Here is a 14,089-nt window from a genome sequence, read left to right as displayed (position 1 = left end):
TGGCCAACATGGTGAAACACTGTCTCTACTAAAAATACAAAAATTAGCCGGGTGTGGTGGCAGGCGTCTGTGATCCCAGGTACTCGGGAGACTGAGGCAAGAGAATCGCTTGAACCTGGAAGGCAGAGGTTGCAGTGAATTGAGACTGAGCCACGGCACTCCAGCCTGTGTGACAGAGCGAGACTCCGTCACAAACAAACAAACCAACCAACCAATCCCTTAAAGCAAGCAAGAGAAAACATTCTCAAAGGAAAGAAATATGCTTCTTTAAAGGGAGTCAAAAATTCAGAAGCTGTTTCCTTAAATTTGGATCATCTAATAGGTAGACAGGGCCAGCAACATGTAGGGGCCTGGAGACAATGGTAGTCAGAAATGGCCCTGCAGCACTGGGGGACTGTTATTGTCACCTCAGCTCAAGCAGAGCCTGTGGCTCCCAAAACAGAAGTGACCCACAAGCCCTCTACAGGCTGGCCCTGTGACAAGGCCAGTGCTGCAAAGGGCCAGACGGCATCCCTGTTCCGCAGCAGGGGTGGACGTTTTGGGAAAGGAATGCACTGTGGAAAACATGGTATGCTCTTATTGAAAATGCTCCCATGGGCCAGACGCAGTGGCTCACGCCTGTAATCCCAGCACTTTGGGAGGGTGAGGCGGGTGGATCTCCTGAGGTCAGGAGTTCGAGACCAACCTGGCCAACATGGCGAAACCCCGTCTCTACTAAAAATACAAAAATTAGCCAGGCGTGGTGGTGGGCGCCTGTAATCCCAGCTACTTGGAAGGCTGAGGCAGGAGAATCGTGTGAACCTGGGAGGCAGAGGTTGTGGTGAGCCGAGATCGTACCATTGCACTCCAGCTTGGGCAACAAGAGTGAAACTGTGTCTCAAAAAAAAAAAAGAAGGAAAAAGAAAAAGAAAGAAAAAGAGAAGAAAAGAAGAAAATGCTTCCATGGCTTCCTCTCACCCCCAGATTCTGCCACCCACAATCTCCCCCATCCCTCATACTCTGCTCCAGCTGCTGAGGCTCCTCTCACCACCAAGTCATGGGCCAGGGCTTTGGTCCCGGCTCCCCGCTGCACGGAACTCAATCCCTTCTATGGCATCAAGCACGCGTTGTCAGCCAAGGGCGTGAGGGCCCAGACAACGCTGATCAAAGGTATCCATCCTGAGTTAGGTCGATTTTAAAGGAAAACACTTTGATTCCCCAGCTACAGAAGAAAGCAGTTCCCACGGTCTTTATTTTAGGCATGGGGTTTGCCCTCCAATTTAATTCTGGCATCTCTCAGAGCTGTGCCTTTTTAAAGGCCCATCTGAAAGGCTGCGATCGGGGCTGTTGGTTTTATCACAGAGCCCCAGCCATGTGCCTGAGCACGAATCCCAGGATGCCACAGATGAGCGGGCGGGCAGGACACAGGCATCAAATGCAAAGGCGTGTGGCCAAGTGGCTGGTGAGGGAGGGGCATTTCGCAGGCCTTGGAAGGCAACCTTTGAACAGAGACTATTTCGGAGCTTTTAGCACCGTTGCCTTTGGAATGGCGCCATCGGACAGACTGTCACATCTTTCAACACCTCCAAATTACAAAGAGGTATCAAGACGTGGCCATTTCCACAGCCCGTCCACGGCTCATTTTCATGCCTCTAGACCCCTGAACCAGGGTGTACGGTGGCCGCTTGGGGACACAAACCAAGTGCAGAATGTCCAAGGTTTGAATTGGGAATAAACCTCACAAGGGTCAATTAGTGTCTTTATAGCAGTTGCCTCCTTTTTGCCTGTTTTGAAAGTCAAGGCCAGGCGCAGGTGCTCAAGCTTGTAATCCCAGTACTTTGGGAAGCTGAGGTGGGCGGATCTGAGGTCAGTAGTTCGAGACCAGCCTGGCCAACATGGCGAAACCCCGTCTCTACTAAAAATAAAAAAATCAGCCGGGCGTGGTGGCGGGCGCCTGTAGCCCCAGCTACTCGGGAGGCTGGGCAGGAGAATCGCTCGAACTCAGGAGGTGGAGGGTGAGCTGAGACTGTGCCACTGCACTGCAGCCTGGGTGACAGAGCAAGACTCTGTCTCAAAACAAAAACAAACAAAAAAAGAAGGTCAAGTCGCTCCAACTTTGGAGCTCATTTGAGCGCGGTCTCGGTCATCAGGGGACTCAGCCTCTCTTTTTACAGCCACGCCTTTACCCTCAAAGGGGCATCAGCATGGTTTGGAAGGTGGCAATAGGGCCAAAAGGGTGAGGTTGGGGTCTGCTTCTTGTCTCTGAATTGGAGTGGGCAATACGAAGTGAGGGGAACAGGCCAGCTGCGGTGGCTCACACCTGTAATCCTAGCACTTTGGAAGGCTGAGGTGGGTGGATCACGAGATCAGGAGTTCGAGATCAGTGTGGCCAAGATGGCGAAACTCCGTCTCTACTAAAAATACAAAAATTAGCTAGGCGTGTTGGTGGGTGCCTGTAATCCTAGCTACTTGGGAGACTGAGGCATGAGAATCACTTGAACCCACGAGGCAGAGATTGCAGTGAGCCAAGATTGTGCCACTGCACTCCAGGCTAGGCGATAGAACAAGACTGCCTCAAAAAAAAAAAAAAAAAAAAAAAAAAAAAGGAAATGAAGTGAGGGGAACAGATCCCCCAGAGTGCCTCCTTCAGCAGGGACTGTGTGTTCACCCAAAGTCTCAACAAGGAGGGCCAGGTCCTGCCACCAGGAAGGAGCTGACAGATGGAGACAGAAAGAGGTGGGAGAAAGGAAAGACCCTGGGCTGCAGGAGTCCAGAGAGGGAGCCCCAACTCAGCCTGGGAGGGGCAAAGCGTTCCTGGGAAGGCAACTCTTGGAGTGTGTGTCATTATTTGTTTTTTAAATTAGAATTCTTTAGGTACCCCTACCACCTCCCAGTAACAAAGTGAAACCATGTTCACTGTAGAAATTCTAGAAATGCCCAGCACTTTGGGAGGCCAAGGTGGGAGGATTACTTGAGTTCAGGAATTCAAGGCCAGCCCAGGCGACATAGCAAAACCCCGTTTCTGAAATAAATAAATAAATAAAATTAGCTGGGCAAGGTGGCAGCGCCTGCAGTTCCAGTTACTCTGGAAGTTAAGGTGGGAGGATCACTTGAGCCTAGGAGTTTGGGGCTGCAGTGAGCCATGACTGCACACCACCTTGGTCCAGCCTGGGTGACAGTGTGAAATTCATCCCTCTTTTCTTTCTTTTTTTTTTTTTTTTTGAGATGGAGTCTCGCCTTTTTGCCCAGGCTGGAATGCAGTGGCATGATCTCAGCTCACTGCAATCTCTGCCTCCCAGGTTCAAGTGATTCTCCTGCCTCAGCCTCCTGAGTTGCTGGGATTATAGGCGTGTGCCACCACACCCAGCTAGTTTTTATATTTTTAGTAGAGGCAGGGTTTCACCATGTTGGCCAGGCTGGTCTCAAACTCCTGACCTCAGGACTTCACCATGTTGGCCAGGCTGGTCTCAAACCCCTGATCTCTGAGGCAGTGATCTGTCTGCCTTGGCCTCTCAAAGTGCTGGGATTACAGGTGTGAGCCACTGCACTGGCTAGGACCCCATCTCTTAAAAAAAAACAAATGTACGAACAGGTGCAGTGGCTCATGCCTGTAATCCCAGCACTTTGGGAGGCCGAGGCGGGTAGATCACGAGGTCAGGAGATCGAGACCATCCTGGCTAACACGGTGAAACCCCATCTCTACTAAAAATACAAAAAATTAGCCAGGCATGGTTGTAGTAGGCGTGTGCCTATAGTCCCAACTGCTTGGGAGGCTGAGGCAGGAGAATGGTGTGAACCCGGGAGGCAGAGCTTGCAGTGAGCCGAGACTGTGCCACTGCACTCCAGCCTAAGAGACAGAGCAAGAAGCTGTCTCAAAAAACAAACGAACAAAAACAAAAACAAAAAAAATACAAACAACAAAAAAAGAAATTCTAGAAATGACAGCAAAATCTCAAGAAGCAAGCTGAACTTGTTCAGCTGAGCGGTTCTGCCACCTGACCTCACAGCTGTGAAAATCTTGCCATCTTTCTTCCCATCCCTTTACAAAGCTGAACTTGGAAAGCAGAGAAGAGCAGGAGGCAGACATTGGGGGAGGGGTGTGGAGAGAGGTTTTAAGTGCAAGAAAGTTCTCCGGTGAAGCTTCTCAAATTCTTGAAATGGGCACTGTGCCTTGGTGGAGTTGGAAGGAAGGATTTGTGTCTGGGAGGAGGGTACAAGGTGATGCCTCAGAGGTAGGCAGCAGCTTGAACACTGCCCTGGAAAGCTAGTGGAGCCTCTGAGGGCTTTTAAATTGGGAAGTGCCATGATCATGTTTCTTTCTTTCTTTCTTATTTATTTTCTGAGATGGAGTCTTGCTCTGTCGCCCCGGCTGGAGTACAGTGGTGCAATCCTGGCTCACAGCAAACTCCACCTCCCAGGTTCAAACAATTCTCCTGCCTCAGCCTCCCCAGTAGCTGGATTACAGGTGCATGCCACCATGCCTGGCTAATTTTTTGTATTCTTGGTAAAGAAGGGGTTTCACCATGTTGGCCAGGCTGGTCTCGAACTCCTGACCTCAGGTGATCCACCCACCTCGGCCTCCCAAAGTGCTGGGATTATAGGTGTGAGCCACCGTGCCCACCCATATTTGCATTTTAGAACAAGGACAAGAGAAATACTAGAATTCCAGTCTCCCTCAGTCTTTGAAACCCTGCCTCGTATTAGTGATTCCTTCTATGGGATCTGTTGCACTCTCACCCTCCGCCCCCTTTTAAAATATGTATGCTTCTGGCTGTCAGCACACTGACTCCTTCCCCTGGTCAACTTGGCTAGCTCACTTTTATCCTGATTTCTCTTAAATCTCTACCTCCCATAAGATCCCTCACCCTCCGGGCACACAACCTCTCCAGGCCTCCGTCCTCCCCTCCCTCCCCTTCCACTTCCTCCACCCTGCCAGCTCCCTCCTTCCCTCCCTGTCTGCCTCCTCCTGCCTGCTATGGGATGCTTTCAGCTGGCTGGCTCTGCTGCCACCAAGGAGGTTAGCAAAGATGCTGGAGGGTCCTGAGGCTTCTGGCCTTGACCATGACCCTGCAGACCCTCTCTCTTTGACCTTCCCTCCTCTTCCCCTCCACCCCCAGGCTTCCTGAGCTTGCATACTCTCTCTGCACTGTCCCTGGCTTTTCTCACACAGCCTGCCTCTTAAAGTTGGATGCTTGTTCCTTGGCTCTGCCCACAGCCTCACATGCCTCAGGCGAGCTCAGTCATGCCCCACACGCCTCTGAGTGCCTGTGTGCCCGGGACCACAGGTGAACACCTTGGGGGAGAGGGAAGGGGACTGGGTTTGTTCGGGGCGGGGAAGGCGCCAGAGGGGTACTACCGAAGAGACTATGAGTTTGACCTTGACAGACCGTTTGGATGTCACCAGGTGGGCAAATGAGAGGATACCCTCCAGGCACAGGGAGCAGTGTAGAAGCAAAGGTTCAGGGGAGTGGCTGTGGCTGGCTTCTTCAGGGGACAGGGAGTCCTCTGCCTCCAGCCAGTTTCAAAGGTGGAAATGGCCATAAGGAGTGGGCGCCCAGGAAGAAGGGGTGGCCCAGGGCCGAGGAGGGTCTTATCTGAATGCACCAGGGTTAGAGGCCTGCTGATGGCAGCGGGGCTGTTTGCAGTTATGCTCTGTGGACCCCTGGCCCCTGGCCCACTAGCAGCAAGCACAGATCTGGCCCAGGCCCTGCCCTTCCTCCACCTCAGCACCTGCAGTGGCGTGCGTGGGGAGCAGAAACAGCCAGGGTCAGCATTCTGCCTCTTCTGGGCACCCTGCACAGCCCCCAAGCCCTAGAATGAAGCCCCCAGGTGCAACCACTCATCAAATAGACCCTCAGCAGCCAAGCACATCCAAGTCCCAGCCAAGACTCTGCAGCCCCTCCTGGGTGCCTGGCCTAGTGTGCTGGACGAGGCCTCAGAGAACCAGCTTGGGCGGGGCCCGGCCCTCCAGGAGCTCTGTTTTGGCAAAGGCACCATCAGGGCTCTGGCCTGAGTGTGTCCAGGGACAGTGAATCACCCCTGCCTGCGGGAGAACTGGGGAGGCCATGGTGACCCCTTGGCCTGTGAAGACCTGAGTCTTGGAGTGCAGAGGAGTAGGCAGGGCTGGTGGCTGGGCCCAGAGGAGCCTAGTGGGCAGGACACCCACGACCCATGACCAAAGGTGAGCACTGAGTCCCCTCTCTCACTGTGCCCTTGAGCCCTGTCCCCAGGGCCAAAGCCTCAAAGACCCTTCCTGAGGGGTCCCAGGTGCCAGGCCCTGAGGCCATCATGGTGCTGGATGTGCCTTCCTGTTGTGTCTGGGAGGATGCTGAGCACCCAGGCAGTGGGGCTCATGGAGGTTCAGCATGCTCCGGAGACTTGGCCAAAGGCTCCCAGGACCCAAATCCGGGGTGCTCAGACCTCACCAGGAGCCCAGGCGCCCCACCTGCCAATTTCGTGTTCATATCCCTCCCCTCCCTCTCACCAGGTTCACCCCATCCCTTTCTCTGGCTTCAGCCCCATCTGGGTCCTGTTGCCCATGTCCCCACTAGGGTACGGCTTTGCTTAGATCCACGAGGAGCAAGCAGAGGGTCAGATCCTGCCTCCAGGTCCACATTTCCCCAGGATGCCTGTATCCTCTCTACCATTCACTATACGGGGGTCTCATTACCCTACCAACGCTGGAGAGGAGCCAGGGCTCAGGGAGGGCAGAGGGAAGGCAGCGGACGACTACCCAGCCCTTCCATCTCCTCCCCCAGGCGCCCCTCCTGTGGCATCATGTCTCCACCCTGCTCAGAGCTTAATTCATCCTTGATTGTCACCATTTCCTGAGCATCTGCTGGGTGCCGGCCCCGTGCTGGGAGTCGAGGATTAGAAGCCACATGAGTCTGCACAGTCCCTTTTGATTTTTTCAACCACTTAAAAATATAAAAACCATTCATAACTCACAGGCCATACAAGAGACAGTGGGCTGGGTTTAGCCCACCGGCCGTGGTTTCAACTCTTGCTCTATCTATAGCAACAGAAACGAACTTCAGCCATAACGTGGACTGGATCTACCTTAAAAAACATAATGCTCAATGAAAGAAGCGGGTAGCAGGAGAAGACACATAGTATCCTTCAACTATACAAAGTTCACAAACAGGCGAAGCTAGTCCATATGGTTTAGGGATGTGTACTAATGATAAAACTACAAAGAAATGCCAGGAAGTGATCTCCTGACAAGCTGGGATGGCGGTACCTTTGGTGGGAAGAGGAGAGTAGAAGGGGTTCTGAGGCACTGGGATGTTCTCATTCTTGACCTTCTTGACCTGGTGGGAGTCACACAGGACTTTGTTTTCTAGTGCTTACGCAACACTGCGTTTTTCTGTGTGATCGTTCACGATGACAGAGGAGACAGCAGTGAGACAGGACCCGCCGGGAGTGTGCCCGGACCCCTACCTGAGGGGCATGTGTGATCCACGCAACCACAGTCTGCATCCCACTGCTGTGTCAGACTTCCCTGTGGTCAAGCTGAGCCTCTCCCTGCCCTCCTGGCCCTGCCTTTTAGGCTCTCACCCCTCATTCCCTCAGCCACCTCCCGCTCTGTCCCCACTCCCCGGGCAGCCTTTCCAGCATTCCCCTGCCTCTCCCTGCCTGCCTTTGCCTGTGCCTCGAAAGCCCTTTATTGGGATTAGACAAAGATGAAAAACAGAAGCTACTCCTGACAGAGGTCCGGAGCAGCGGGAAGGGAGGCAGGAGGCCTCAGCCTGGAGCAGGCGGGAGCTCCTGAACATCTTTTATTTTTTTATTATTATTACTTTTTTGAGACAGAGTCCTGGTCTGTCACCCAGGCTGAAGCTCGGTGGCACAATCTTAGCTCAACGCAACCTCTGCCTCCCAGGTTCAAGCAATTTTCCTGCCTCAGCCTCCTGAGTAGCTGGGATTACAGGCACCTGCCACCTGGATCCAGAACAAACCTTTCTGGTAACTCCCGCCGAGGCTCATGGTCCCACCAGGCTGAGAGTGAGGCCTGTGGCTTGTTCACCTCTGGGTCCCTCTGGTGCCTAGAACCGGTCCTTCTCAATGGATATTTGAGAAATAAATACAGCCCAGAGTTCTGGAAAGGCCACAAAGAGAGAGGGGACTGACATTTGCAGAAGACACTAAGGTGCAGAGAGCTTAAGTAATTGCCCGAGGTCACAGAGCTGTCACCAGAAGGCGGCAGGCCTGAAACTCAGGTCTGTCCAGCCCCAAAGTCCTTGGGGAGGACTGAGGCCCATGGAAGCTGAGTTGCAGCTGCTCCTGGAAAAGTCAAGCCCCCAACAATTGCCCTCTTGGGGAGACCACCAGTGGCTGCCTTTGAGAAAAGCAGGCTTTGCAGAGGGGTCAAGAAGCCAGAGGGCAGGCACAAGTCCTGGCTCAAGTGGGAGGAGGAGGATGGCTGGGAGCAGGAGTGGGTACCCAGGATGAGCTGGAGGCCGTGGGCTCAGCAACTGCACCTCAAGTTTCCATGGCTCTGGTGAGGCTGGCAGGCAGCTGACTCTCACTGAGCACTAATGACATGCTGGGCACTCAGTCCTCAGGATGTGCTATGAGGCGGGCAGTGTATCACATCCATTTAACAGAGGAGACAGGGCCGGGCGCGGTGGCTCAAGCCTGTAATCCCAGCACTTTGGGAGGCCGAGACGGGCGGATCACAAGGTCAGGAGGTCGAGACCACCCTGGCGAACACCGTGAAACCCCGTCTCTACTAAAAAATATAAAAAACTAGCCGGGCGAGGTGGCAGGCGCCTGTAGTCCCAGCTACTCGGGAGGCTGAGGCAGGAGAATGGCGTAAACCCGGGAGGCGGAGCTTGCAGTGAGCCGAGATCCGGCCACTGCACTCCAGCCTCGGCCACAGAGCGAGACTCCGTCTTAATAAAAAAAAAAACAAAAAAAAAAAAACAGAGGAGACAGTTGAGGCACAGTGATAGAAGTAATCTGCCCAGGATGCCTGGGCAAGTAGCAGAGCTCAAATTCAAACTGGGCCAGGCATGGGGGCTCACGCCTGTAATCCCAGCACTTTGGGAGGCCAAGGTGGGTGGATCACCTGAGGTCAGGAGTTCGAGACCAGCCTGGCCAATGTGGTGAAAACCTGACTCTACTAAGAATACAGAAATTAGTCAGGCATGGTGGTGGGTGCCTGCAATCCTAGCTACTGGGGAGGCTGAGGCAGGAGAATCGCTTGAACCTGGGAAGTGGAGGTTGCAGTGAGCCGAGATGGTGCCACAGCACTCCAGCTTGGGCAACAGAGCGAGACTCCATCTCAAAAAAAAAAAAAAACAAAAAACATTCAAACTGAAGATAAATGCCCCTGGCCTGTACTCCTAAGCCAGCACCCTATCACAAGTTCAGGGATGCGGTGCAGAATCAGGGACGCTGGCCTTCAGTGACACCCCTGTGGATGCAGCTGAGGGATGCAAGCTGGGTTGGTACTGACAGGTGGCAGAGCTGATGGTTGCACCAGGCTGATGGTTAAGGCTGATGGTTATGGTCAGCGGAGGTTTGGAAGATGTGGGAGATGCAAGATTCCTTCCAGCAAACCCTCAAAGCTCTGAGACCAGAAAGCAGGGTGTGACGTGGAATGACAGACAGATGAAGGGGGATGCACAGGGTAGGACAAAGAGCGGGTTGGGGTCAGGCGCAGTGGCTCACACCTGTAATCCCGGCACTTTGGGAGGCCAAGGTGGGTGGATCACCTGAGGTCAGGAATTTGAGACCAGCCTGGGCAACACTGTGAGTCTCTATCTCTAAAAACAATTAAAAAATAGCTGGGTGTGGTGGCACATGCCTGTGGTTCCAGTTACTCGGGAGGCTGAGGTGGGAGGATCATCTGAGTGAGGGAGGCAGAGATTTTAATGAGCTGAGATTGTGCCACTGCCCTCCAGCCTGGGGGACACAGCGAGATCCTGTCTCAAAAAAATAACAGGACGGGCACAGTGGCTCATGCCTGTAATCCCAGCACTTCGGGAGGCTGAGGCGGATGGATCACCTGAGGTCAGGAGTTCAAGACCAGCCTGGCCAACATGGCAAAACCCTGTCTCTACTAAAAATACAAAAATTAGCTGGGCATGGTGGTGGGTGCCTATAATCCCAGCTACTTGGGAGGCTGAGGCAGCAGAATTGCTTGAACCCAGGAGGGGGAGGTTGCAGTGAACCAAGATGGCGCCACTGTACTCCAGCCTGGGTGACAAGAGTGAAACTCTGTCTCAAAAAAAAAAAAGCGTGGGTGGGGGTCTGTCTCCTGCTCCAAGGGACTCTAGGACACCATAAGGGTGTTTTCACCTCTTGTGAAAGAGCAGTTTCTCTTTTATGTAATGTTTGTTGCAACACCGGGTGGGAGGGGATGGCGCTGGGAATCTGTTTTTGTTTGTAGTTGAGGTTGTTACAAAAGAGCTTTTCCTCAGTAACACCCTGCAAAGCCTCTTTTACTGCTTGGTTACCAGGGTGTGCTGGGTGTCTTTTGGGGAGGAGGACCCACACAAAGGGAAAGGATGGGAACTGGGGGGAAATTAAGTTAAAAATGACTGTGAGTTGAGACACACTGACACTAACAGGCTGCATTTCCGGGGTCTGGCTGTGTTTGCACCAACTGTCTGGGGTGTTGGGGGAGGCATGCATAGGATTAAAGGAGATGGTGTCCTAGGGCTCTGGGCTCCAGCCTGGGGAGGTACACACAGGTCAGCCTTTGCCTCCCCAGGGTACGTTTCGGTGAAGAACATTCTTTGCAAGTAAGAGGAGCCTCTGAGCCTACTGGCCGAGGGGCCCAGCTCGGGGCTGGCCTCTCCTTACCGGCTAGGCCTTGAGCAAATGAACTGGCTTCCCTGGGCCTCCTTTTCCCTGTCCTTAAAATGGTGCAGGTGAGGACAATAGGGACCCCAAGGGGTGCTGTGAGGGTGGCCAGTGTGCCCTGCTAAGGGCTCTATAAAGCCTAATTCGCGGTAATGAGAGGGGGTGCAGCAGGACAGGGTGGGGGAAGCTCCTGGAAGCCTCATAAGCTCTAAGAGAATAGAAAGGAAGGCACCCTGTCTCCACAGTGGAGGCCACCCTTTGGCCAGAGGGAGGGCTGGCTGCTGCCCGGTCAAGGAGGAGCAGAGAGAATCTGGCAGAACACTGAGCCCTGGTGCTAGCAGCCCTGGAACGGGACCCTCTCCTGGGCCTTCCCTGGCCTAATGAACCGGCCCTGAGGCCACATACCCCACAGCCTGGCTCGGGTCCTGGCCACCCAGCTTTCGAGAGAGCCTGGGACCAGGAAAGGAGCACCGCTGGCCTGGAAAGACACACTGGCATCCTAAAACACTTGGCCTCTGGTTGTATTTCAGGAACTGGGAGGTGCGACCCTTTCTGGTGACTGACAGTTTTGTGCCTCTGGGCACAGCGCCCTGTGGTTGGACCTGGTATCCCCGCCCTCCCTGGCCAATGCCAGCAACAACCCAGAGAGTAGCCCCGCCACTTGCCAGGTTCAACACAGGCTCCACCACAGCAGCCACATGAGGTTCCTTGGGTGGGGCGCTGTCCCTCCCCACTGCCCTGCCCCCAACCCCAGCCATACCGTGCCCACCCTCCTTGTTTAAGGGCCAGGAGGCCAGACTGCTGGGGGGAAGCTGTCACAGCAGCGAGGGGGAGAGCGCTGTCCCTCTCCCCTTCAAAAGCCACCTTGGCAAGGTATTAGCTAAACATCTTCTCGGTCCCAGAAGGCTTCCCCTGTGAAGTCTGCAGCGTTCAAACGACAACCAGCAAATCCCCAGAGACAGGTCCCTGGGAATTAGCTGCGCCGGGCGGGATGAAAGCCGCTCTGATGTTCTGGAGCGAGAGAGTAGAGAGAAGGAGGAGGACAGACACTACCTGCCAGTCGTAGGGTCCCGGGCAGCAGCAGCAGCAGCAGTCCAAGGAGGAGCCGGGGGGCTGCAGGGGGCCCAGGAGGGCGTGGGGGGTCCGGCAGGGCCCGCCACCTCAGAGGCTGGCTCTCCATCTGGGGGCCTCCTTGTCCACAGCAGCTCTTTAGTTCACAGGAGGGACAGCGGGCGCTGACAGCTTCCCCTTTGCTTTCCCCACGAAGCTCCTCCCTGGCAGCCCCTGACCTTCCGCTCAGAAGCAGGCTGGAACAGCCCGGCCGGGTGGCCGCCAGATGAAGAACCTAGCACTGAGACTGGTCCAGGCCACACGGCCAGAAGAAGAGCTGGAGATGGGGACCTAAGCCTCCCCAGTCCAACTCCTGGTGGGCTTCACCCCATCTCGGCCCCTTTCCAGCGGGGGCCCCATCCAGCAGACACTGGTAACCGTGCAGAGGGGTCCCAGGATTTCCATGAGGAACTTCAGGCCTTGGTTTAGCCTCTCACTTCTGAAACACTTTTAAAACGACCACAAGCATGTTCACACAAACTTCTCTAAAATATTCCGAGAATCCCTTAATAATGTGTTTACCAAAGAGTAGGTTTTTGGGTGGGGGGCGGTAGGGAGGCTGGGGTAAAGGGCAGGAGCTTCATGTTCCCAGCCCTAGAGAGGGCCAAACACCCAGGGCGGGTGAAAGGCAGGCTGCCCATCATTCACCCAGCGAGAGCCTCTGTGGGTCCCCTGCAGAGGCCCAAGGGACGCCTCCTCCCTGGTCCATCTCTAGCGTCAGCTCTTCCCTGTGGCTTCCCTAAAGCTTAGCTCACTCAGCCTCCCACCTGTGAGACCCTCGAACTGTTTCCCCAGTGCAGCATTGCAGCATTGGCTGCAAGTCACAGCCCCTGCTCTCACTTCTAGCAGCATCAGCTGGGGACAGGAATTGTTTGCTGCCGGGACCCCCTTCCCCAGCAGACTGGGAGCCTCTCACCCTTGGCACCCTTGGCACCCACACGTCTGCCTGCATGTCTGGAGTGGCAGAGGAAAGGGGCTGGGGTGTGGTGATGGCTGGTGGAGCTGGAGGCACCTGGTACGTGGAGGACGAAGGCGGGAAGGTGGCTGAGTTTCAGCGTGTGCTGAGCGCTTACCTCCCTTCTCTGCAGGTGTCCCTTCACTCACCAGATAAATATGATGATCCCAATTGTACAAAAGAGAAGACCTCAGCCCCAGGAGGCAAAACAACTTGCCCAGGATCAGGGCAGGCCCATGGGGTGGGCATTTGAACTGCCCGTGGTGTGATGTCCGAGCCTCCCACTCCCCTGCTGCTTGCTCAGGTGTGTCCGTCCGCAGCCCCTGGTGACGGCATCGTGAGGTCCATTTCAGTTCTTTGCACACACGCTTTTCCCTGGGCTGCTCCAAACATGAACAATGAAAGCCGAAAGACGTTTCCACCAATGCCATGATCACTGCGAGGCTGGCAAGAGCAGGGGCCGCCCACTGGGTCAGGAAGACATATGAACAGGAGACGTTTCCTACCGCGCAGGGGGCAGGCGGGGACCCCAGTGGTATTGACTGTTGATCCATCACAGTGATACATGCTCACATATGTCACAGTGAGATGCAGATTGGCTGCTTCACGCTATTCCCTGCTCCTGGGGGTAGCAGGTTGTCTAAGCACCTCGATGCCATGGTGATAGACCTCATGTCAATGCCTCAGGGCACACAGGGAGCACTGGAAAAGCATCGGTCTGTGCCTCCACAAGTCTCGTTATGACTTGGCACTGGGAGGCAGCTGAATGCCAAACTGCCTCGGAACAAGGGAGCCTGCTCTTCCAATACCAGTGCTGCCTCTGCTCCTGCCCCTGTGCCAGCTCACTGCCCCTGCCTCTTAGACAAGCCCCTCAGCCCGTCACGGTGCCCCCCACACTCCAGCTCTGCACCCCGGACTCCCGGGAGTTCTGCCACCTCTGAGTCTTGGTCTAGCCTGCTGCATACCTGGTTCCCACGCTTGCCTGCCTGAGTTGGCTATCTGTCTTCCTCCCCTCTCCTCGTTGAGCTTGGCCCAGGGGGTACATGAATGGATGGATGGGTGAGCGTAAGGCAGGGCGAGGCCTTCCTCCAGGCTCGATGTGAAGGCAGGTGCCGAACATCACGCTGGTGCACAGGAAGCCTTGGGGCAGGGGTAGGGCTCTGGGAGGCAGGGTGAGAGGAGGCCTGCACACTCCCCAGGCAGGCCCTGGGCGGCGGAGCGCAGACATGACTG

At 54.9% G+C, this 14,089-nt stretch overlaps 1 protein-coding gene across 1 annotated transcript in view; it reads right to left on the bottom strand.

Moving 5' to 3' along the window:
* The window catches only part of NFAM1 (NFAT activating protein with ITAM motif 1), a 51,473-nt gene extending 39,307 nt beyond the window's left edge, over positions 1–12,166 (bottom strand). The window contains exon 1 of the mRNA XM_007975970.3: positions 11,845–12,166. Coding sequence (XP_007974161.3) covers positions 11,845–11,971 — 127 coding nt within the window. The 5' untranslated portion in view covers positions 11,972–12,166. The remainder of the gene's footprint in view (positions 1–11,844) is intronic.
* Positions 12,167–14,089: the final 1,923 nt, after the last annotated feature.

Source organism: Chlorocebus sabaeus, chromosome 19 (genome assembly GCF_047675955.1).
Source record: "Chlorocebus sabaeus isolate Y175 chromosome 19, mChlSab1.0.hap1, whole genome shotgun sequence".
Classification (NCBI taxonomy): domain Eukaryota; kingdom Metazoa; phylum Chordata; class Mammalia; order Primates; family Cercopithecidae; genus Chlorocebus; species Chlorocebus sabaeus.
This window is presented reverse-complemented; position numbering and strand designations above follow the sequence as displayed.